This window comes from Bombyx mori, chromosome 12 (genome assembly GCF_030269925.1).
Source record: "Bombyx mori chromosome 12, ASM3026992v2".
NCBI classification, from domain to species: domain Eukaryota; kingdom Metazoa; phylum Arthropoda; class Insecta; order Lepidoptera; family Bombycidae; genus Bombyx; species Bombyx mori.
Window position 1 is genome coordinate 7,430,999 of NC_085118.1, and position 25,903 is coordinate 7,456,901.

The 25,903-nt window shown below is 39.1% G+C and overlaps 1 protein-coding gene across 7 annotated transcripts in view; it reads right to left on the minus strand.

Annotated features, from left to right (window-relative positions):
- The window catches only part of LOC101745682 (dachshund homolog 2), a 175,685-nt gene that overhangs the window by 75,198 nt on the left and 74,584 nt on the right, over positions 1-25,903 (minus strand). For all 7 annotated transcript variants that reach the window (XM_038014487.2, XM_021350080.3, XM_021350079.3 and 4 more), the window contains 2 exons: positions 8,100-8,289; positions 5,119-5,178 (listed from right to left, as the gene is read on the minus strand). In XM_038014487.2, the coding sequence (XP_037870415.1) occupies positions 5,119-5,178; positions 8,100-8,289 (250 nt within the window). The remainder of the gene's footprint in view (positions 1-5,118; positions 5,179-8,099; positions 8,290-25,903) is intronic.

Here is a 25,903-nt window from a genome sequence, read left to right on the forward strand (position 1 = left end):
ATAACCTATGAGTTTCCATATATATCGACTCTTCAATTTGTTTTTATATTTTGAATCGTATCTATGTATTACTTATTGCGATGGACGTATTATATAAAGAAAAGTTGATCTTCGGAAAATATTAAATTAATTTATAGCATGATTAAAAATACGTATCCCGTGAAGTGAAGGCATCGTATTTTTAGCCTCCCTCCTGGAAATGACACCCGAATGAAGGATGGAATAATGAATGTTTTCCACCACGCCCGGCACGCGTCGCCGCATAAAATAACATTTGCAATTAGCATAACCAGCTGTTTTAACGAAAAATACGGCTCATAAATTACAATTGTCATCGCAATAAAGATTCGCCAAGTAATTACATTTGTGAAACAAGCTTCATTTCGTAGGAATTATTTAGCTTTAATTCTGGAGTGTGATTTAAATAATAAATCGACTTGCTATATTTAACAAGCACGCGTTACTGTCTTTATTAAATTTTTATTTCAATTTAGGAAAAATATCGAACATCCGATCAGAACATAACACCTACATCATTGAGGGAGGTGACAAAGTACATTTTTTTCTCTAAAGCTTTCGTTTATCGCCGTGTACATATCATTAGTAATGCAAAATAATGGGACACAGACACCGCGTGCCGTTTGCTGGCTAATGATTGATGTTTTCCCCCATATTTTTGATGAGAAATTTGACTTGTGCTGTCAGACGTTGGATCCAGATTAATATTAGGTGACGCTGCACCTTACGGATTCCGTTCTTGTTATAATGTACTGTTAAAGTTCGTGATAATATCATTACTTAAGTTTTTTTTAAATTTTATTTTGACAATTTTTACATGAACGGGTTGCTCTGAAAACTTTACTTTATAGAATTAATTATAAGGATAATGTGAAATATTTCATCCACAACCACACTTCGTATATTTTATACGGGACAATGAAAATGTAACATCAAAGCTAATAAAACGAATAGTTGGGGTCACCGACAGAACTAACGAAGAACAGTTTTCGCCATAAAAGGGCAAAGTACAAAGAGCCAGATAAAATTCCAGTGCGACCGCATCAGTGACAAACTCGGAAGGTATTCAGGGCGCCAACGACGGCCGTGACTAGGCACCCTTTGCGTAGCGCCCTCTGCATATTAGCACTGAAAATCAAAAGTCGTTATTATTAATGATTCCGGGCCATGACAATCTAAATATCTTCGTAGCCCGCTGAAAGTTACCCACTAATCGTCCGAAATTGTTCACGGCTAATACTGCGATATAAATGTACAGAGTCACCAGATGCGATCGTCTTGAATCATCTTTCAAAATAGAAGAAGAAAAATCACTTAAGATTCGCAGCATTCAGTGTCTTTATCTTTCGGATACAAGAGTTCATTTTATGACCATTAATTTCGCCTTTTCCTCGGGTGTTTTATCACAACGGCTGCGAGGCTCTGTCGCCCGTCTCATTAATCAAAAGCATTTGTTTACAACGAAGGGAATTTGATTTGATTAAAATAATTCGCAATATCCTTGATAAATATCACCCTCGGTCTTCGTTTGATCTTCGCTGAAATTAATGGTGGAGGATTCAATCACGCAAATGTTACTCCCGCAATACTTCACTCATGTTCAGATCCTGAACAACAAATCGTATGTTTATCTTGTTAACTTAATAGATATAAAAAAAACAATTTTCCTCATGAAGCCTGATATATGAGTCGGTGCGAGTCGATATCAACCTGCCGATTTCTACCGTAAAGTTGACATACGCTCGTGGCATTATTAACGCTGCCATGCTATCCCTCTAAAAACTCTTAATTTCTACAATTCACACCATACTTTTAGTACTCATACTTAATTCATCGTGCTATCCTCATAATTAGTTGAATCCTCATCTCAGTTTCCTATCAACTCTCCCCTAATTCGTAATTCGAGTAGCAGTCCGTTGACGCTCGGGTTGGTGCTACCATCTTGTATATGTATTCGCCGCAAAACACTAATACATTTTGTTGTGTAAAGTAGTATGGACTTTAAGCTAAAGCGATTGAGCCTTCCATGTGTAAATGCCTTGAAGACTCGTATTTTTCATTAGATAACAATATCGATTGCCGGAAAATATTGCATTCGCAAAACTCGTGGAGAAATCAATAAAATTTTCTCGTATTTTTCAATCTTAAAAGTCAAATCGAATTAAGGGTCAGTAAACAGCGTTATCTTTCCGTAGCAAGGGGCACGGGGATGAATAACGATCGCCGTCACTGCGATGTGTGCCGGGCCGGGTGGCGTGTGCCCTCGGTGCGCGACCGGCTTAACCCGCCGCTTTCGACGATTAATCGCAGCTAATTCGAACCGAAACGGAATTAAACCGGACGAATGCATTGATCCGGACGATTTGTTGACTCTTGATTGAGTCTCTTTGCGTAAAACATCCGGATCCATCAATCACTAGTGCTTAACGTTCCAGAGCTTGAAACGCGGTGACTGTGTGAATATCTGTTTTAATTTTCATTCACTCTTTCCAAATGTAACCATTTTACACTATCAAACGTGTCGTCGTGAAATAGTTCAAGAAGTCATTTAACAATTAAAAGATTGAAAACAAACCATTGTGGCATAGTTAAACCCTCCCCCCCAACCCCTCCGCCGCGCACATCTAAACAAATCAGATTAATGTAATGCGATCGAGACTCTTGAGTGAACAAAACAAACAGCACAAATTATATTACTCAGAGGTAATCCTGTCAATTAGTCGGACTTAGTATTGAGAACCGGTCGCGAACGCATGCGCACGTTTAACGAGCCAATGATCATCTTAAAACGAGGTTTTGTTACTGTGGATTATTTGTTTTGTCTTTCAAATACCACATGGTAGAATAGAATGATTTTAAATTACGATATACTTATCGAATTGGAATCAATCTATGGTCGCGTGCTCTAACCTTAAATCTTATTTGATTTGAGATGATGTTATATTAGTTTTTTAAGGAATTTGCCAATAACAATTAAGTATAATTTTCTCTTCTATCGGTTACCCGATTTCCTTTTTTGTTAAGTAACTATTAATAAGCTGTAATTCCATAAATAGATCATAGAAATGGTCAGTTGTTTGTTTTAAAAAATCTCAAAAACAAAATAAAAATAAAATATAAAACATGACGTGTCACTATCAATGTAGATACGATTCATATTCAAGACCTTAGCAAATCAAGATTTTCTTGTACGTTACCGGTTTTTACTGGCGATAGGACCTCTTGTGAGTCCGCACGGGTAGGTACCACCACCGTGCCTATTTCTGCCGTGAAGCATAAATGCGTTTCGGTTTGAAGGGTGGGGCAACCGTTGTAACTTTACTGAGACCTTAGAACTTGTATCTTAAGGTGGGCGCATTTACGTTGTAGATGTCTATGGGCTCCAGTAACCACTTAACACCAGGTGAGCTGTGAGCTCGTCCACCCATCTAAGCAATAAAAAAAAGACAAATATGAGACTTGTTCTTTTTGATCTCAAATTTTTATATCTCCCACTCAGACACTTCCATCAGATATCGAATCGAACCTGGAGCCTGTAGTTCTGGGTGAGATGTCCGGATCAAACTAAGCTAACAATCTTATGAAAGGCGGTATCTATTAATGCTATAAAAATAAACACAGATTTTAAAGATTCTAATCTCATTAATTAAATACTACTCAATTCTAATCAGAGCGTAGACAGACCTCAACTTGCTCGACCTACTGATAATAGTTTCCTATTATTTATAATGAACTGGTATCAGTAGGTCGTACCTCAGTCTTAGTATCTTGGCTTACTTTCTTATTAACGACCTAGCCTACTACCTGTCCTCTTAATTCCTCCATCTCATTCCTGTCTTAAGTACTAAGGCTAGGGATGTTGCAAGCGTGCACAATTGGATTCTACCGTTTTGCAGCGGAGAAACCGTGTATTTGAATATAGAGCAGTCGTGAAACCAAATCAATTCATACTACTATTCCACATTATAGCCAGTTAAGATAGATCCCGTAAATATTTCATATTAGATAAGTCGTTAGTTGACCTGCTAAGACTAATAAGTAAAGCAGAGACTAGACTTTCGAAGAAGTTTACTAGAAATACATCTGTGTATACTCGTAACAAATCTATTCAATGGTACCGGTTCAACGGTTCATTACCCATACTAGCTGTTTGTATTAGCGTGTAGTAATTTAATTTCTAATAATAATTGTATAGATACAATAAAATATTCAAAAACTAAAATGATCGATATCTTGCCGAATAAATTTAAATTCTATTTCGCGAGCGCCAAATTGATGAGTAATTTCTTTTAAAATGCTGTAATCCCGGAGCGAGGCGGGACGATGGCCGGCTGACAGTGACACATCGGTACACGAGCCTGTCCGAATGTAATTCTACCTCAGACTCGACTCTCGCCAGACCCTATGGATACACGACTTTGTTAAAACAATCCACTAAATTTAATTTCGAGAGCACAAAATTTTAATGACGATTCCGTTTTGTTTAATTCTTGAGTTGCCTTTCATAGCGGTGCCTAACGTTTCCACAAAATGAAAATCCGTTAACCATTTAATATAAATTCCTTCCGGCGCCCAAGACATCGATCTAATACGGAAAGGAAACGTTCGAACGCAGTCACTTCAAAACGAAGTCAAAACCGCGAGTATCAAAGCGACCCGCCGATCAATCACCATCCATTAAACAAGAAAAGAAAAGTACTTTCCCCCAACGATTGGCCCTCGAATCGGCCCAATTTACATGAGAGCCGCTTTTTCCTCGCGTCGAGATTAGCCCCTGAATGAGTTTGATGAATCGCCGGGACCCCGCAACCGGCGGGCTCTGCGAGCGGTCATTTGTTAAAAATACACCCGATCCACGGATCTAATTGTCTCTTCTAATTTCACACCCTTCGTTGATATCAGCGCCCTTTTTAAATTACACAAATTCTTTGTTTTTTTTTTACTATGTTCAAATCTTTGTAATATTAAAGAGCAGTAAAACTTGATCAATGGTGATGATGAAAACGGAAAATAAAAATAAATGAAATCGAAAAACAGTAGGAGCAAGATAGACAAAACCAATATTCGGGAAAGGTGAAGCTAGTTTCTTCGGCATCTTACCTTTCGAGATGCTTTACGATGTCCTCATATGCCGCTCTACAATTCTCCCATATACCAGATCTGCAGACAAAGAAAAATAAAATAAGAAAAAATGAAGAACCTTTAGAGAGACAGTCAACAAAAATAAAGAAAACTTGAAATGATCGTGTACGTATTTGTTTTCGGAATGATTGTAGTTGTTCAAACTACTGGACAGCTATATATTTATCACTCAGCACAGCTTGCAACAAATTATATTTGAACCTAATTTCGTTACATCTTACTTAATACCTAATTACTATTATAAAGATCAAATTATCAATGTTTGTGGCACATATATTTATGTACGTAGCAGATGTAGCTGCTGTGTCTATAATATATTTTTTAACAGATTATGGTTTAATATTTAAACATAACCTGTTATTAAATTTTTCTTACAATCAAACATCGATGAAAACGGTAAATCTTATTTATACCTATGAGTTTGAGGTTTATTCATTCGAGATTGGTGGAATTGGCTGTGCCCCTAGCATTCCTAATGTCCATGAGCAACGGTAACTACTCACCATGAGCTGTATGATAGACTACCTATAAGAGCAATAAAAAACCCATAACACCACAATATCAAAGCTAAAGGCTGATTTTCATCATTTATAAAATTATGGTAGAAAACGACTATGAGCACGCATTCGGGTATTATTCTCGCTTATCTTTGGTAAATAGCCTTAAATAATAAAAGTATTATAGGAAGATATTTTATGGCTCAATCGTAGAGTCCAATTCAATATACTAGTAATAAAAGCTTTTCAGTGTCGAAAATTTTGAAGTTTACCATAACAATCTTACGAAAATTAAAAAATGAAGTTCGAAACGAAACAAGGGGTTCGTATTTTAAAGTAATAATTATGAGCACTCAATATTAAATGTACCGTTAGATGGAGCGAAGGGTCGAACAAATTAATTATGTTTTAAAAACAATCGCTTATATTTGTAACGTGACCACTCATGCGTGATTGTTGAAATTGTTTCTCGATTACTTTTAACTCTTTGTTTTTTCCGTCAAAGCTTTCTTCAGGATTTATTATCCAAAGAATGCTCCTTGCTAAGAATGCTTGAGAGATGTTTTGTTTCACGTCAATGGATGATGGCTCTTGTTTGTATTCTGTTCATTGTTTAGTACGAGTATATAAAAGTAGCACTATTGATATTTTCTGTTTTATTTTTATTGTATTCGATGACTGTGTGTATACAATAAATATTACCTACTGCCATTTTGTCTCCATCGCGTGTTTGTATAAGTAGAATTTTCATCTTATATTCCTTGAATTAAAATGAAATTCGGTCCAATAAAACCAATGGCTCTAAGCATTAAAATATAAAAAGTCACATATACCCAAACTTTTTATTCAAAATGTATTTATTTAATGAGAAAATATAAGACAGTAGGGTAAATGAAGTGAGTATTGTGGGTCTTCGGAACGGAAGTGGGGGCATTCAGTGTTTGTACTTATCTAACAGGATTAACTTCCTACCCTTACGTTTAGCCTGTGCCACTTGTCGTCTGACCCGCTTATAGGTTTCTTTTCGTCGACTTATTCTTAATCCATTTATGTACTATTATTACGACTGTATTTCTTAAACTATACATGCAGGACTGTAGTAGGAAGTCGAATAAATGTTACTCACTAGGCTTCAAAGGTCAAGGGCAGGGTAGCCGTTGTTTATGCGACTGAGACTTTGATCTTACATGTTAACATTCGAAAACTCGTCTGTATATCTAAATCTATCATCGTGTGTTGGGGATAATGTTTAAATACCTTAAGCATTTATTTAGGTATTTTATTGCAAGCATGTGACACAACGTTTCATGGATTCCCTATTTCTGCCGCAGACCAGTGACAGTTTTTACAGTTGAGACTACGACCTCATGTCTCAAGATGGGTGACTGAATTCAAAAAGTAAGAAAGGTCGACCACTCAAAAAATAAAATTTGAAATACGTAAAACGGTTTTGAGCAATACACTGACTAGATCGATAAGCACCAGTATGGTAGTGATGTTATGGTTCGTTGAAAGCTCTTCAAATGTTTATTACTTCAATATATGAGTTGATTGCTACCTTATCTATCAAAAACTATCAAAGAAAATATACCGCAGCTCTATGATAGTAAAAAGACTTAAACAAAGACTTAGTATTAGTATGGTATACTGTATTTAACAATTAACAAATTCCCTTTTTTTTCCTTCCTATGTTGATAGGCTTGATTTTGTAGTCTATCAAAAATACCTTTTTCATTTTCAGAGCATTACTTCAAAGCAACTGCATAATTTCTATCTAAGTGACTATAAATTCTTACAAAACGTAATGAACAAGACCCTGTAATAATTCCTTCAATAATTTTGTATTTACTCTAAAGATAAACAGTCTTTATTCAGTACACATTGATTTTCGTGCTATTTCAGTTTATCGTCTCTAAGTTTGGTAAACAATTTGTATTCATAAATTATGGTAAAGTTTATCTTTTAATCAATAAAACCAAAATAGTCTTGCATCCGGTAATACTATTTATGACAACCAAATATGTAGTTAGTGATCCACATCGGTGTCCAAGCCGTAAAAATGGTAATATAATTTTTCCAGGGGTGTTAACACTTTTAATTCTTTTCAATTTTATAGAGCCATCAACGAACAGTAAAACAGACATTGAAGGATGTTTAAACTTTAAAGAAATATTCAATGTTATTTCTTTACTTTCTCAAGTCAATGTGTCTATGATTTAAACAATTCTACCTGTTACTATAAACAGAATTAACCCATAGACATAACCCACTGAGTTTCTCGCCGGATCTTCTCAGTGGGTTGCTAGGGTCAGTGTTAGCATCTAGTTAAGGTTACGCTGAAATAGCCTCTCAAGGCTATAAGTTTAGGTAGGAAACAAGAAGAAGAAAGAAGCAGACATAAGATATATACTGAATGACAGTCAATAATCATTAACATTTTACCTTGCTAATGCTTCCATGTTGTGCATTGGTTGGCCTTTAATGATGGAGCCGTCCGGTCTGGGCACGCCGTGATGAGGCATTCCGGGAGACATGAGAGCGTGCTGGTGCATGAAGCCCATAGGACCAAGGTGCGTCGGTGGCGCGTTGTATCCGTTGGCGAGGAGTGGTGACTTTTCAAGTCGAGCCATTTCTGTATAATAAATAAAATACAATAAGTTACAAGTTTTACACAGACCTTTTAGAAATCCTAATTATTGAAGGTAGTAGTTATATTTTCTCAGAAACTCTTTATTTTACTTTTAGTTTTATTAGAAAATGAAAACCCCGCCCTCCGAATTGTTTCCATAACGCCATTTAGAAGTAACACTCAGGTAAAATCCAATTAATTCCCAGTATTATCATTTAATTACAGGTTCCAATAATCGAATCGCCCGTTAAATGGTGTATCAACAATAATAAAATGAGCAATGAATTTCGAGACTATTGTTTTCTGGGAACCACAAACAACCCGTGTAAACATAGAGGGGGCGTTACGCAAATATTCTTAAAATGACCCCCCGACGGGGGTTTCAGAGGTACCAAAGGTGGTCTTCGACTGTCCATGACCTCTCCTTCCCCCTGTGAGGTCACCAAACCGACTAGGGCGTCGGAAACAATTAACAAGGTGTCGAATTAAACACGAATTAACGGTTGGACCGTTAAAGGAAAATACCCTTTTCCATTGTGGCAGCGTTTTACAAAGGATTTTGGGATTGTTGAATATTAAATATTGTGTGTCGCTTTGTTCCGCTGTTAAGGTAACCGGTGTATGATGGCATGTGGATTGGGAAAATTTTAATTATCGACGCATCTTAATGTTCACGACGTCAAGCTACGATATAAACATAACGGGTACGCATGACTTTAGCTTGAGTATTTTGCTTATATTACAAAACATATATGTATATTTATTAACATTTTATTACTATTGTATTAAGAACAAAAAAAGGGTCGTAATTCAATTAACGTTACGATATAAAAGAATAAACTATGTTTAAGTTTCGCTTGTTTCCAATATCAGTTTCATTTAAATCCGGTAAATAAACAATCTGAGTGTATTAAAAATGTATATTAAAATCAACACAAACAAAACAAATTTCATGGTACCGCTGTTAATCGAGTTAACAGTAATATTGCGGTACACGTACTCGCTAATACGAAGTTACAAACAAACAAACATTATGACCAATGGACCCTGAATTAATTGCTTGGGTCTATTTACTTAGTTAACCGCTTCGGTTATCTTTTGAGCCAAGCTCCGCAAGTTCGTATTTATAGTAATTAATTATTCCAAATATCGAGCTATGTTAAGTGACTCTCAGTTGCAAAACTCTTGTTGTTTTAAGCTAGTCCTTTTTGATCATGTTTCGATTATATTACAACTAGCGACCCGCCCTCGGTTCGCTTCGGAAACTGTAATTTATTATTGATTTCTCCACTATTTAATGGATGTTATTATACCTAAAAACCTTCCTCTTCAATCACTCTATCTATTAAAAAAAACCGCATCAAAATCCGTTGCGTAGTTTTAAAGATTTAAGCATACATGGGGACAGACAGATATAGGGACAGAGAAAGCGACTTTGTTTTATACTATGTCGTGATAAGTATATACATATATGTATTTTTAATTAGTTGTCCTGTAACGAAAAATTCCTATGTCCTGGTTGAATTATGGGATAGCCGGTATTTTATAATTCAGCCTAGCTGACCCGGCAGACTTCGTAGTGCCTCAATCGATAAATAAAAGACCTAAATTTTTGTATCAAATAAACTTAAAACAAACAAAAGGAATCCGTCCGAGGGGGAGACATCAAAGGGAAAACAAAAATGTAACTTTTTTTAATTCCGAGCATTTTCATATTTATTTTAAACCTCCTCTGGACTTCCACAAATCATTCAAGACCAAAATTAGCCAAATCGATCCAGCCGTTCTCGAGTTTTAGCGAGACTAACGAACGGCAATTCATTATCATATACATATATAGATTTCAATAAAATGTATCAAGTTGGGTGGCGGTATTGAAGTTGTGATCCAGCATTAGCTCGATCTTGTTTTCCAGTCCATAATCTTAAAAATAGCTGTGAGTATTTTTACTATGGGTATCTGACACTGATATACATACATTAATACGTTTAAATTTACGTTAATTACGTTTAAACAAACAGCAAACAAACCTGTCCATCCCACAAATGTTTGCCGAATGTGGTAATAGAACTCACATCCCTCGGCCCAGCAGTCAGGGACGCTAAATACTTCACCACAAATCAGTCAATAAGCAAGTCTTTTTGGTTAATTAGAGCAGAAATTCCGATAAAACCTGACTTATAAATTTCAAAAATATTTATGCTCATCTGTACTGTACTCCAAGTACATTTATTTTAAAATTACCTTTCAATTCAATGGCGTTCCGCGTCTGCTTCTTAGAAAACTATGCTTCATCTCGTAACAATTAATGCAGAATTTATAGTTGTTTTAATTCAAAACCGAGTTCTGTACATTGTTTATAATAATTTATATTCTTACAAAAACAATTTCGTTTAATTCGTGTTAATGTACAGGCGTAAACAATATTTTATCTACTCCGGTGAGCGGTGGCTTCTTTAACCACAATTGGGTCACTAAATCAAAACGCATATTATTTTGAGATCCCGCACACGGATAGGGTCCGCCGGCCGCGGCGGTCAACCGCACTTACTAATTAACCAAGTACGCGTTAACGCTCATAACATGCGGTCGTAAAATCCCTTTTCTCAACCTTTTTCAAATTTAGTAAATTTTCAGGTGTTCCTTCCTTTTTTTTTTGAAATTTTCATATTTTATTTATTAATTAACTAGCGGCCCGTCCCGGCGTCGCTTGGGTAGTAGCGCACGCGATGTAAATAATTATATATGTAGTAATAATGTAGATAAGAACGAAAATTTTAAAACATCTTCAAACAGTTTAAGGTATCAAAAGTACATATAAATCAAAATATAAAAAAAAATCAATTAAGATCAGTTCAATTTACAAAATTATATAAACATTACTAAAGTCTACCTAGTTTTTGTTTCAGCAATGCAAAAAAAATGAGCACTCTAAAACTTACCTCAATCATCAAAGAAAATGTTTATCGTTTAAGATTATGACTATTATTAAGCGAATCCACTGATCAGCATTTAAAGAAATGAAACGTCGATTTTGAACCGTTATTATATCGATTTTCATCGATTTATTGACTGAATATCGACTGTCCTCAACAAATGGTTAGAGTAAATTACCGGCCATTATTTCGAATTAGAATCGATAGAATCGAGACCCCAATTATATCACTTATACGTTTAAAGGAGGTTGGGTTAATCACAACCGCAAAACTTTTGGGACGAACATTTTTATAAGAAAAAATGAAACGGTTTGATTGTTTGTTTCCTTTTTTGGTTATTTATATCACAACTATTCATACAATAAAATTATTTTGGTACAGAACTAAAATATATGCGATTTCTAATTTTGTAATTAAAAATATTCACATTAATGTCAAGTACATGGTAGTGGTATATGTTGCGATGGAATTTCAGAAAGGCAAGCTCATGGCATTTTAAGGTCACCGAAGCCCACAGACAGCCCGCCATGTGTATGTCGCCATTTTAAAAAAATAAGTCAAAACCTCGCTATTTTGGAACAAGAAATCGTGATCTAAAAAATAAGATCTCGGTTTTCTTCTATCAAAAAAATGTAACTATGCGCATGTTTAAATACCGCAGGCATCAACTAATTACTTAATATACCTCCACAAAATATACCTCCAAACAACTTCTAACACTCTTTATAAATAGAATCCTTTAGTCCTTAACTTTATAAAACTGCTGTAAAACAATATAATAAGTGTTTTTATGTAATATGTTTTGTGAGTGTCGTAAAATAGGAAATATTTATCGTAAACATGGCCTCCTAGATTTTACAACTACACTTTAACTGGATTCCTTATCGTTAAATAACTTGTAAATCATATAAAATGAATAAATTATTTAATGCATTAAACTTTACGCACAAGATTGTAACAATGTAACTACAATCAATTATTTCAAGGGCTCGTATTTTTATTGCCGAGATTTATAATCGAGATTTTTATGAAACTTGAATCATACGTTATTTAGCAGTTTTCAAACAATTTATGTCTATAGTAAACTAAGCCTTGTGTAATTAAAAATAAATTTCCTTTTCTTTCAATGGTAGGCCACGTACATTAGGGAAGTGTTTGGAAACATGAAGCCTTTAAACAGAACATTAAAATGTATTCTATGCCAAATTTAATAGTACTTCTATGAACACTGTAATATATTTTATTATATAAAGCATTATTAAATAGATGCTTCACTTTTATTGTATTAAAAATGAAGCATGAATCGCGCAATGAAAGTTTATGAGGCACAATAAGTATTTCTACTTGTAAAAAAAAAGAAACACGAAAATGATACAAAACAAGGAGAATTAAAAGCAAATTACAGTCGACCGGCAATCTTAACGTTTACAATAAACACATAATTAGTATGGTCAGAATATCAATGGCATTTATGTACGTTTGGCCAAAATAACGGTTCCTTGCACTGTGAGAATGAGCTTTAGAACTGTGATATCTTGATAGTGATAAATATCTACAAAAAATATGTCTGATTCCATGTTTTCGCTACCTGAATTCTATTTAAGACGAAGTTTTAATATAATATATTTATTTAGTCCGCCAGATTCTTAAATTACTCGCTTCACCCGAACAATGCGTTTCGGTCTGAAGGGTAGGGCAGCCGTTGTAACTATACTGAGATCTTAGAACTTATATCTCAAGGTGGGTGACGCATTTACGTTGTAGATGTCTATGGGCTCCAGTAACCACTTAACACCAGGTGGGCTGTGAGCTCGTTCGCCCATCTAAGCAATAAAAAAAAACAATCTAAGTACGTACGATGTGATTATTAAATTAAATTAATTTACCTTTCCGAAAACAAAAAAAACAGCATAAATAACTACAATGACATCAAACAACATCGTTTCCTATATTTATCAACAATTTATCCAACACTATAAAAACGTTGTTACAAGCGTAAAGTGTTTGTCGAAGTAAGAGCTACAGTCGTCAACACAAGTCACGCGCCGGGTACAATCAATAACAGTAATACACAATCGACGACAAAATTCGTTCGGTCAATATCACAGTCAACAAGCAGTGCCGATAGAACGTTCTGTTCGTGTTGCCAGATCCGAAAATAGAACGAAAGTATTTTTAAATTTGTACGAAATCATCTGAGCTATGAAGTTTTTCATTACCAATTTTAATTATAAATTTAATACTTTGACGTATAACGTGCTTATAATTATGTGTTGACGAACGAGGAACGATGTTGCAATTTACTTACAAACACTATATTAAACCTATATCATCATTGTATACGGCTATAAATTCCATTAATTTTTACATACACACTGCTTAGTAATATACATCTATCCTTAATTTTACTTGATGTAAATTTACAAGAAATGAGATAAAGTTTAGTTACCGGCAACACCGACAGTCTTATGTCTTCGCCATAAACTCTTTCATTTGGCTCGGACGAGCCTTATGAACAATAAAACGTTGAGGGCTAGAGATTTGGACTGTAATAAAATATTTGCCCTAGCACACGCTAATCCGCGTCCCTTACTTACGGACGCAATTTGAGAAGTTATAGACCGACAGTAAGGATGGCGCTTTATCCCTTGTCTGTAATATGTCTACAGGTAGTTGTTTACTTCTCTTTTGAGAAATTGCAGTATTTTTTAATTGAAATTGGAGAATTTTAGTCTAAAGTTATGAGAAAAAATTAACCTTAATGAAAATAATAAAACGCAGTGAGCGAACTCTTTAATTAACAGCGTTATTTTCAATTTTAAGGAACTGTTCATACTTAACTTGTTTTACACTCGACATATACCCAATTGACGGGCTCGAGGCAATAAACAAAGGTGCGGTTCTCACCACACATTAATCAAGTTCCCGGGAAACCCGGAAATCTTTACACGATTCCAGCCAATAGGAAACGAGTTTAGAAGCAATTCCGGGCTAGTCCGACGAGCGAAATAAAACTTCTCCCTCGATGTGAGAAAGAGGGTCAGACTTAATTACTCGTAAATTGACCGGGATACAGTTTTATCCGAGATAAATACGTTACTATGATAGCCATGTGTCATAATGACCTGCCATAAACACATACAAGTATTGGATAAATTTATGTTTTTAATATAAATAAATGCACTCTAAACTAAAAAAAACGTGTGGCACTCGGGAACTGCCGCGGTAAAGCTATTGCATAGCATTTTTGATCAACTTATGCAATTATAATTAGACAATGATAATTTAATATTAAAACAATAATAAAATAAGACCACGGGTCTTCTTATTCTTTTTTGCCTTTCGCGGTTGAGACGATGGGCCCTTGGGGCCCTGAAGCAAAAAAATTTTTAACAGAAATCTCCAAACGCTTGAAGGAGGTTACACATGATGCTAAGGCTGGCTGGTACTTTGCACAGAGAGTGAGTCTGGCTGTCCAACGAGGCAACGTAGCCAGTATCTTGGGGACTGTGCCTCCTTCAAGCGCGTTGGAAGATCTGTTCTACTGTGTGGGTTGAGTTATGTTAAGTTATTTTGATATATAAAATAAATAAAAAAAAAAAAAAAAGACCACGCTATATTAAACATTAATAAAAGCAAAACCTTAACTGTCCCCTTCACACTCATAAGCTAGACCGCGCGAGTGAGATATGGGCAGACTTTTCATGATGCGCTGGCAGTGTGACGTCACGCCACGCGCTTATTCACAAACACTACACAAGCGCAACGTGTGAATGTATTGAACGCGAGCTACATGGTAGGCGGAGTGAGGGTTGTAAGTTTTTTTCGTTACGGAATTTCCTGATTCGGTCGCCGCGCTCAAGGCCCGCGATAAAATCTATGCAATAGCTTAAAAAAACATATTAACAAGCGAAATAATTTAACGTATCCACTTAGTTTTAGTGCTGGTTTAGGTAAATTTTAATTTTGGTTGTAGGTAAATAGTGCTGTTGTTTGCAAATTACAAGTATTATTATGGTTATCGGCATTCGGAATCAATATTTCAAATAAAATTTTGTTGTATAACCATTCGAATTTTCTAACTCATCTTCATACAATGGGCTACCTCTCAAAAAGCTACAATACGAATCAAGTCGTCCGTGAATATTCACAAAAGAATCATTGCCATTGTTACGTAGTAACTATCAAAGATATTGAAGCATATTTTTATTAATATCATATCACAAAAGAGAGATTATCTGTCGGCGGTTTTTGGTAGCAGCTGTTCTAATACGAACAGATACTACTCGTTACAATTATAGAACATGGTATTATTTGGTAAAAGCAACATTCTGTTCTGTAAACATTAATCAATAGCTCGTAGTGTTATTTAAATTGGCAATACAACGTTTCAGCATCGTTAAAACTCAACTGTCAAATTAATCTTAGTACATATTATGGGCGACAGTACTTCTTCGTACATTTAATAAACTGTGATATATTAATACGCGAAGCAAAAACTTTGTATCCCTTTTTACGAAAATTGCGCGGACGAAGGAGTGTGAAATTTTCCACACTTATAGAGAATATAGAGAATAAGTGCATAATGCTAATTTTTTTTTTTAAATAATGCATAAAAGATACATTAAATGAATAAAGAAAACATTACACACACTACATACCATGTATTTGACGCACACACACATGCATACTATTTATTGTCAAACTTTTGTTCTTGACGTCTGTTATCAAATTGAGAATTGACTAAATATCGTTTGTCTTTATTAATATTTTTTTATAGTGTAGTCTTGGCGAAATTTGTGATTATAGAGGTATAAAATACAATTATAATAGTGTACAAACTTACAATTCCAATTAATTACCTATAGTCGAATTTCGACTACTGCGGGACCTCTAGTAAGCTGTTATTACATGTCGTCAATTTAATAACAAACGAACCGAGTTACGGAAGAAAAGAACGTGTAATTTCACTTGAAGTCGATTGATCGACAACGAATTCGAGTCGCCTACGGCCGTTTCGAATCGACATGCTAATAAACGGTATAATAAATCAACGGAAGTAATGATTATGATCATTGATAATAATTTAATCATTCGTCGAGTTCGTATTCGGGTATCTTGGTATCGTCGTAGAGTTAATTAACAACCAAAATAGCGATACCTTAATAATACTGGCCAGTGCTTACGACGGCACGTGAGTTATATGGTGTTTAATGCAGACAATCGCATATAATCATCAGGCACATACAAGACAAATTACTAATTTTTATGTTGTCATCGAGATTTATGTAAACAAAAAAAAATGCCGTTTTAATAGAAGCGAAGACGAATTGCTAGACAATTAATTAAAACAAAATTCCAAAGTTACGCTTTTCCCCACACAAAAACTAGATGTATCCAGTTTGATGACTACGAGGTGTGAGTGAAGACGTAATTAGCAAAACAACATTTCAATTGTAATAGCGTTATCGCACGACACGCCAACGAGACATTGTGAGGTTGATTTTTTTGTTGCTTAGATGGGTGGACGAGCTCACAGCCCACCTGGTGTTAAGTGTTTACTGGAGCCCATAGACATTTACAACGTAAACGCGCCACCCACCTTGAGATATAAGTTCTGAGGTCTCAGTATAGTTACAACGGCTGCCCCATCCTTCAAACCGAAACGCATTACTGCTTCACGACAGAAACAGGCAGGGTGGTGGTACCTACCCGTGCGGACTCACAAGAGGTTCTACCACCAGTAATTACGCAAATTATAATTCTGCGGGTTTGATTTTTATTACACGACATTATTCCTTCACTATGGAAGTGGAAGGTAATCGTGAACATTTGTTAAGTACGTATTTCATTAAAAAAATTGGTACCCGCCTGCGGGATTCGAACACCGTTGCATCGCTAGATACTAATTTTGACTATAAATATAAACTAATTTTGCTACGAAGTCATTATGTATTGCTATTTGAAAGGAAGGAAAGCTGTTAAAAAACAATTGAGATTTCGATAACATGTCCCGAGGACTCCCACAGGCGTCATTCACGTAATGCTATCTATGAGCTCTAGTAATCATTTAATACCAGACGGCTTGTAAGCTCGCTCATATAAGTATGGATTAAAAATAACAATAACAAAAGAAGTTAATAGAAAAGTATAGAGTATAGTAATTTTCCGACCTTTTAATCAGAAGTAGTATAGGGTAGACGGATAATTACTATATATACCTATAACGTTTATTAGTGTCGGTCCCAAGAACAATGACCTAGTGGAGTAGAGATAGAGTTCATAATTGTTAAAGATTAAATCACGTACTTAACGTATTATTTCGCAATAAAAATCAGCTGGCGTGCAGAGTCAACGACCTCTCTGGAGCGCGAAAAGACGTTTGTCAAATACCCTCGCATTTCATTACGAGTTAAGTAAGCGACTGTAATATATGTGTATCTCAAATAAACATTTAAACTATTTATACTACTATGTAAATGAATATTGTTTTTCACCTATTCTCGTTTCGGCGCCTTAAACGCTGTCTGTACAATCTACTATGGCAATGGAATTTAAATGCTTCTTTGTTTATTTCTGTAGGCAGAATGAAAAAGTCTTACGAATAATTCAAGTTACTCGAATAATCTAATTGACTTGATTTGTGTATTTAATTTGATTCTTTTGTTAATTTGTTTTTTTTTTTTTTTTTTTTTTTTTTTTTTTTTTTTTTTTTTTTTTTTTTTTTTTTTTTTTTTTTTTTTTTTTGGTCAGGACGAAATCGCCGGACTTCCGCCCTCCACTGGGGATAGAGGGCGGAGCATGTCAGAGTCGAACTGACTAAAACCTCCTGTCGCTCAACAACCAACGTCCAAACCTCGCATGAGACAGAACTCATGAAGAGGCAGAGGGGGGAAAGTGAAGCGTTTAGTGCGGAGCACATCTCTCCCATCACCCTCCCCCTCGGGACGCCGGACCGGCGGTCGTCGGCGCCACGACCACCAGCCCTCTCGGTCGGCAGGCTATCCGAAGCCCGCCTACATGGCGCCGGTTAGAGTGAGCTATCCTACGGAATACCCCGCTGGACCAGAACCAGCGCGAGTCGAGGATAGCCGGCCTTCCATCACCCGGATGCTCTTGCGTAAAACGCGTGCAGAGCAGCTTGCACGTCGTCTTCTTAGGCCCCCTTCGCCGGTCCCCAGACCGACATGTGAGGGGGACCCGAAACACTTAGAGGGCCAGGGCTTGGGCGAGATCCGCCTCCCTGGCCCCCGCTCGACGGCGGCGGGATTGTGCGTCTCTCACGCGCCCCGCCGCCTCCTTCTGCGAGATGGTGCACTCGCAGAAGTCGAGCATCGCCTTCCACGACTCGTCGTCGCCGAGCATCGATGCCACAACACTCGGCAACGACAAGTCGTTTCCTACTTTTGCGACGAGGACACGGCGCCACCCCTCCCATGCGGGGCAGGCGACGAGCGTATGCTCTGCCGTGTCCAAGTCGCAATCACAATGGTGGCACTCTGCCGTCGGCTCGGCTCTGATCCGGTGCAGGAACTCACCGAAGCAACCATGCCCAGTGAGCACCTGCGTGAGCCGGAAAGTGAGGCGTCCTCTGTCACGATTCACCCAATCCACAAGGACCGGGCGAATCGCCTCGACGGTCCTACGACCGGCCGAAGGATCAGCCAGCCGCCTGGACCATGACTCCAGCACGGACCGCCGAGATTGGGCCCTCCGCGCTCTGACCACACTGTGGCTGGGACGCGCCACGCCCCGGGCGCGAAGGTCAGCCCGCCACTGATAGTCAGCGGCGAGCGCCTCCGCTTCCAGAGCCCAAGGCGGCGTCCCAGCCAGTACACACGCCGCCTCAAAGGAGATGGTGCGATAACCACGGATGACCCTGACCGCGATGGTGCGTTGCGGCCGTTGCAGCAGCTTCGCCACCCCCGCGGCCAGGGACTGGCCCCACACAGGCGCCCCGTATAGGGCCATTGATCGCACCACCCCCGTATAGAGACGGCGCGTCACCTGGTCAGGCCCCCCGACGTTGGGCAGAAGCCGGCTTAACGCGCCGGCCACCCCCAACAAACGAGGGACCAGGTGCTGAAAATGAGCACGGAAGGTCCAACGACTGTCCAGAATGAGGCCGAGGTACTTCAACTGCACCCCGACCCCAATCCGGACGCCTCCAACCACGATATGGGCATCGACAGGTGGCACTCTCCGGGGCCTGTGGAACCACATGGCCTCGGATTTACTGAGTGCCACGTCGAGGCCCAATCTCCTGATTTTGCCGACGACATGCGCCACCCCAGCGGTAGCAAGACGGGCAGACTCAGCAAAACTCCCCCCCCGGGCCACGACCAACGTGTCGTCTGCGTAACAGATTACGCTTAGGCCCGGGAGGAGGGCACCCCTCAGTACCCAGTCATACCCGATATTCCACAAAAGGGGGCCGAGCACCGACCCCTGTGGAACACCGCGCACGACCGGGAACCGGTGCACGATCCCACCGTGTCCGGTACACGTGACCGATCTGTCCTCCAAGTAGGAACCCACCAGCCGGCGAAGGTAGGGGGGCACTCCGTGCCGTTCCAGCGCCCCCCCTATCACGGACCAGGGCAGGGTGTTAAACGCATTGGCGATGTCGAGAGACACCGCCAAAGCCACCCCACCCCTGGAGACGGCCTCCTCCGAGAGGGCCCGCACGCGAAGGATCGCGTCTACCGTTGAGCGGCCCTCTCGGAAGCCATACTGCTCCGCCGACAGATCGGGTCCCACCCTGACCAGATGCTGGATGATGCGGGCCGCCAGAATGCGTTCCAGCAGCTTGCCCACCTCATCCAGCAACACGATGGGACGGTACCCGGCGGCAGTATCCGCCGGGCGCCCCTCCTTTCTCAACAGCACGAGTCTGCCCGTCCTCCACGATGAAGGAAACCGTCCCGACTCGAGGCAGGAGTTGTAAAGCCTCAAGAGTCGGTCCCCTAGGGCACCAAGAGCCAAGGCCCAAACCCGGCCATGCACGCCGTCCGGGCCGGGTGCAGTGTCTTTCGCGCACATTTTGCGCACGGCCACACGGAGCTCCGCCCCCGTTATGCGGGGCACCTCAGCAGGGACTTCGCCGTCGTATTCCGGCGGCGCGTCCATAGCGGGAGCGAAAAATCCCTCCCGCTCCTGCGGGAACAGCGCCGAGACGATGTCCCGCAGCTGCTGAGGCTGGAGACGCTCCGTGATCGGGGGGGCCCATGGGCGCATTTTATTGCGCACCATATGATAGGGCCGCCCCCACGGATCCTCATCCAGCGTCTCCAAGAGACCCTCCATGTGTTGGTTCTTGGCTCTTCTGATGGCCAGCTGCAATGCCCTCTGCGCGACGCGAAATGCGCCGTGCAGCCGGGCCTCTGCCGCCGCGAACGCAACCGGATCGTTGCGCCGCGGCAGGCGGCGGCGGCGATGCCTGGCGCACTCGCGCCTCGCCCGAACGCACTCCACGCGGAGTTGCGCAATTTCGGGCGACCACCAGTACGCCTGGCGATTAGGGAGTCTAGGGCCGATCCGGGGCATCGACGCATCACAGATGCGACGCATCGTGTCCCGGAACCACCCCGCCTCTCCCTCGACCTCGACCGGGTGTGGACGCATGGGCGCCCACGCCGCCACCGTAGAGGCTTCCATCAGGAGCGCCTTATTCAGGCGCTTCAGTGCCCACTTGGGGAATGACCGGGATGCACCACGGGGGTGGTCCCCGTGGACGTCCGCGACTGCGGAGCGGGCGGAGAGATCAAACCGAATATATCGGTGATCTGACAGCGTCTCCGCCCCCTCCAAAACTCTCCAGTCGCGGATACGGCGTGCGATGGCCGGGCTTGCGAACGTAACGTCCACAATAGACTCGCCCTGCCACCGCACGCACGTCGCAACCGAACCTCTATTCAACAAACAGAGGCCGGCCGCGTGCGCCCACCTCTCCAGTAGCCTACCACGAGCGTCCGAGCGGGGGGAGCCCCATGCGACAGACTTCGCATTGAGGTCCCCCGTGAGAATCACTGGACGAGGAGCGAGGCGGCGAGCAATCGCCCCGATCCCGCCCAGGAAATGCCCGAACTCGACGGTAGGCCTATTCGGAGAGAATTGTTAATTTGGTTACGGTTTTCTTCTCCTTAAAAAAAAAAGTCGTTACATTTTTAAGTTGTACGAAATTTTATAAAAAACTTTAAGTTTAAGTTAATTGAAAGCTTACGTATAATTAAACAATTTACTTATTAATAGAATTTATTATTGTCTCATGCTAATAAATTCAATTAATTAACCGTTTCTTCAATGTATCGATTGTAAATTGGTAGAGGTAAGTTGGTAATTGATTTTATCAGGTGACAATGAGTCAGACATGTATACGAGTGCAGGTGGAGTAACTTGACCGCACGACCTATTTCATATAAGTTTGAATAATCCATTTTATTTTTATATGCCATCTGTTAATTATTTCAGATGTCTAGACGATTTTGCATTTAGGAATCACATGGAGGTATGATGATCCTGCCTATTTCGGTCCCAAAGCAGTTATGCACTCTGATTGGTTGAAGGCTGGGTCAGACTACACGATATAATTGAATTGTAGTACTTCATATTAGTATATCTTTTGCTCCAGCAACCAGGTACTATCAATAACTCCGGGATCCACCATTTCAAGATAAATCCAGATTTTTAAAGTAAGAAGTCTAAAAAAAACAACATGGAGGAGACCAGCGACCAACGACCCCCAAGAAAGAAGAAAAGAAGAGAAGACGGAAGAGATAAAGAAGATGAAGAAAAGGGAAAGTCCTACCCACCACTACCTCAAGCCTGCATTAGACCAGCCTGCAGTGCATCACCCCTGCCTCATTGGGCAGGGAGATCCAGCCCGGGCAGAGGGCTTTCCCCGAGGCCCGCTCCGTGCCCCCGCAAGGGAATACGACGATCCGCGAGACGTACTATCAGGTAGGTCGTAACTTTTCAGTGTCTCTTGCGAAAAAAATAATACGGTACTACTACTACTACTACTACTACTTGTAACTTTAAATACTTCACTACTCACATTTCCTACTATAAATTAATCACGTTAGTTTGTTTTAGACGTGTGTGTGTTAGGTATGTGTCGATACAATCTTACCGCAATGATGACTTCTGATGCATAAACTCCATATTTGTAAGCCGCATATTGTAAATATTACACACACAAGTTATTGAAAGCTTAATGCTAAAAAAATAAAAACAACGTTTTGTCGACGACGCTTTGTCACGTCACTATAAGATATTTAGAGATTGGTTTTTCCAAATATATGTATATACAGCATATAACAGAAATTTACAAAATATTTTGAATCGTATATCAATCATAATTGCAACTTTTACGGTTTGACAGCGCTTTTTTTATTGTGATTATATTAAATCCGACGTTTCTCATATTTTACAGTTTTCATGGTCAACAACGACCAAAGCCACGACGAAAACCAAAGAAAATATCATATATCATTTAAAGAACACATTGAAATCATCTATATTGTTTTTTTTTTTATGATAATCACATCCCTTAATTTGCTCTCCAGCCTGCGCGTAACGTAACTGATGTCTCAACTTCAGTGTGCTTAGTGCGAGTTTTTTAACGTTCTCGATAGCGTAAAAGTTATACTCATATTTGTATGGAATGGGATCGTTTGCCTAAGTTTGCCGCTAGGGGCGCTGTTCCGCATACAAAATTGGGCTAACTTATACGCTTTCGAGAACGATAAAAAAACTCGCACTAAGCACACAGGATTCGACATGCACGGTGGTATTAAAGTCAGTTCATTCAGTCCAGGAAGTAAGTAAGGAAAATCTTCATTTTACTTTGAGTTTTCTAATAGAACATTAGGTACCTTAAGAATGATAAAATTACCGCGTTTGACACTCTGATTTAAAATCACACTTTCGTCTCGCTTCGCTTGGGCTTTTAATTGCTGGCGTCGCAGTTATTATTACGATTTCCTTACAAGGTGCAACGGCAATTTGTTTGATTGCCCGCAATTGCAAGTTGATGTTTTAAACATTTAAATTGTAAACGCTTTGTTGAGTAGCAAGAAATTGCTATGATTGCCGACGCGGGATCCGTTTGCCGTGAGTTTTTGTTGAAGCAGAATGTGGAAGATGTTTTTTCCTGATTACAATGAATACGAGAAACGTTTTTTGCCTTCCTTGTTTGCGATAGAAAAGGTTAGATCGTTTAACGTATAACCAGGAATAATATTCTTTGATAATTGGTTGACTTGCAAGTAGTAATTTTTTTTTAATTGCTATTATTAAAATTACGAATGACATAATTCATTAGAATTTGAAGAACAAAAATCAGTCAATCATACCTACGAAAATGCGTCTAGTGACGTTTAAGACACATTTTTTTGGCTTTATTATTTTTTTTAATAATTTCACGGCTCCCCTAGTGTTAATGAATAACAACGCAACGTAAATGCCGCCATACACCTTAAGAGACGAGGTCTAAGTCTAAGGTAGATGGTATAAGGGCTGTCCCATTCTTTAAGCCGGAACGCATTGCTACTTCGTGGCAGAAATGGTGGTGGTACCTTTTTGTGCGAGCTTACAAACGCTTTATCATTAGTAATTATCATTCATAAATATGTTCTACGATGGAAAATTTGGCTACCAGCCTGCGGGATTTGAACACCGGCATAATCGTTCGATAAGAGCGTACCGGACGTCTTATCTTATGGACCACGCTGACATCACATTCGTGTTTCTAAATATGCAACGACAAATGGAACACCGCTCTATAAGGTGTCGTAAGATATCGAACTAGCTGGTAAGAATATCACGTACTTGGAATTATAAGGAATGCTACTGAATTATTGTAAAAATAGATGAGAAAGGTAAAAAGTATCCAAATAAAAACAAAACAACATGCTTATGAACAAGACAGGGCGTGAACAGACAACCGAATCGCAAAACGTTGATCCGAGATCCCCTTAACATAAACAGGCAAATCCTTACTTAATTTCAGTCGCAGAATTCAATCAGAATGTTAAGCTTTGTACCCCAGCGAGTAATGTCGTAATGCTTTACATTAACCCCCCGTAACACAATCCCAGTCACGGCACAGAACGAAACCTTTAATTATTATCAACACGTCATTTTCATTATAAAAGGCGAACATCGTAGGGTTGTGTAAAAAAAAAGGACTAAACGAAAAAAAAAAGTAATTTTAAATAATTTGAATTCTACTTTTCAAGACGTCGTGGGTTATATGGCCATATATAAAAGCTAAGTATAAGTGTTTTTTTTTTATTTAACTATGTAGATGTGGGATCTATGTTGAATAGATAATATGAAATTTTATAGTACAATATTTTTTTCTTCGTTTAACTTGTTGATATGAATTTCAAATTTTATTACAAGTTAGACTGACTCGAACTATGAACTATCTTTTTTACAAGTGAAGAAGTAGCGGTCAACACTGCGATAGATTTGTCTATACTAGTCTATATCTATACTAATATTATAAAGAGGAAAGATTTGTTTGTTTGTTTGTATTGAATAGGCTCCGAAACTACTGAACCGATTTAAAAAATTCTTTCAGTGTTGGAAAGCTACGCTATCCCCGGGTGACATAGGCTATATTTATTATATTTAAAAAAAATAGGGTACCTTACTAAAACTCCAATAATGTGTAAAAAAATTATTTAAAATTCTTTACATCGCGTGCGCTACTTCCCAAGCGAAGCCGGGGCGGGCCACTAGTCATAGATAAATCATAATTTACTAAGAGTAGAACATAAAATTACTTCAAGGTGACGAACGTGAACATCAAACCGCCCGAGGATTTCTGATGCTGCCTACCTACAACTTAACGCATCAGAAATCTTTTATCGTAATGCCAGATTAACATCGATTTTAGATTTACCGCCTTAAGATAAACACGATTGCGTAACCCTTTCACCGAGCACGTGGGCACAGCCCTTTAACGCATTTCATATTCCTATTTCCATTCCGTTCAACCGTCGCAGGAGGATTATATTCTGTTTTCGTATCCTATTATTTCACAGGGTGAAAATAGGCCACCCGCCACCTCACTCACTCATTCAAATGGTGACACCCCAAACATCGATGTGTGATGTGTACGAATGCGGTATGTACCTGTGTGAGTGCACCTTCTCAGGGTTCGTGTGTACGTGTGCTGTATCATCAACAGTAAACCACTGTCAACGACTCGTCAAAATAATATTGGCTTAACGCCAGAGACCGTACATATACCGAACGCAGAAACTTGATACGCGCACGAATTTAATTAGAATGGCTTAAATTATTATAAAATTGAGTCTTTTCACCTAGGTATATATGTACATACATGTGAAAATTCGTTCTTTCGTCTATTTCAAATGAAGCCAAAAGCATACAGTTCATTTTGTGCGTGACTTTTAGCTGAATAATCAGCTAAAAAGAGCACAAGAAGAGGTAATTTATTTATTGAAAAAACCCATTATTAATTCGGATATTTAATAATCATAACGGATCTAATGGATTAATGCCTTGAAATTACAAATATTTCATTACCTTGATTCAATGAGAAGCATGTAGATATTTGAACATGATATACTTTTTATAATCGGGCCTTAGCGAACGTAGTCGACGTAGTTTTTAGGATGCCACTTCCTGACTTAAGCTATCAAATA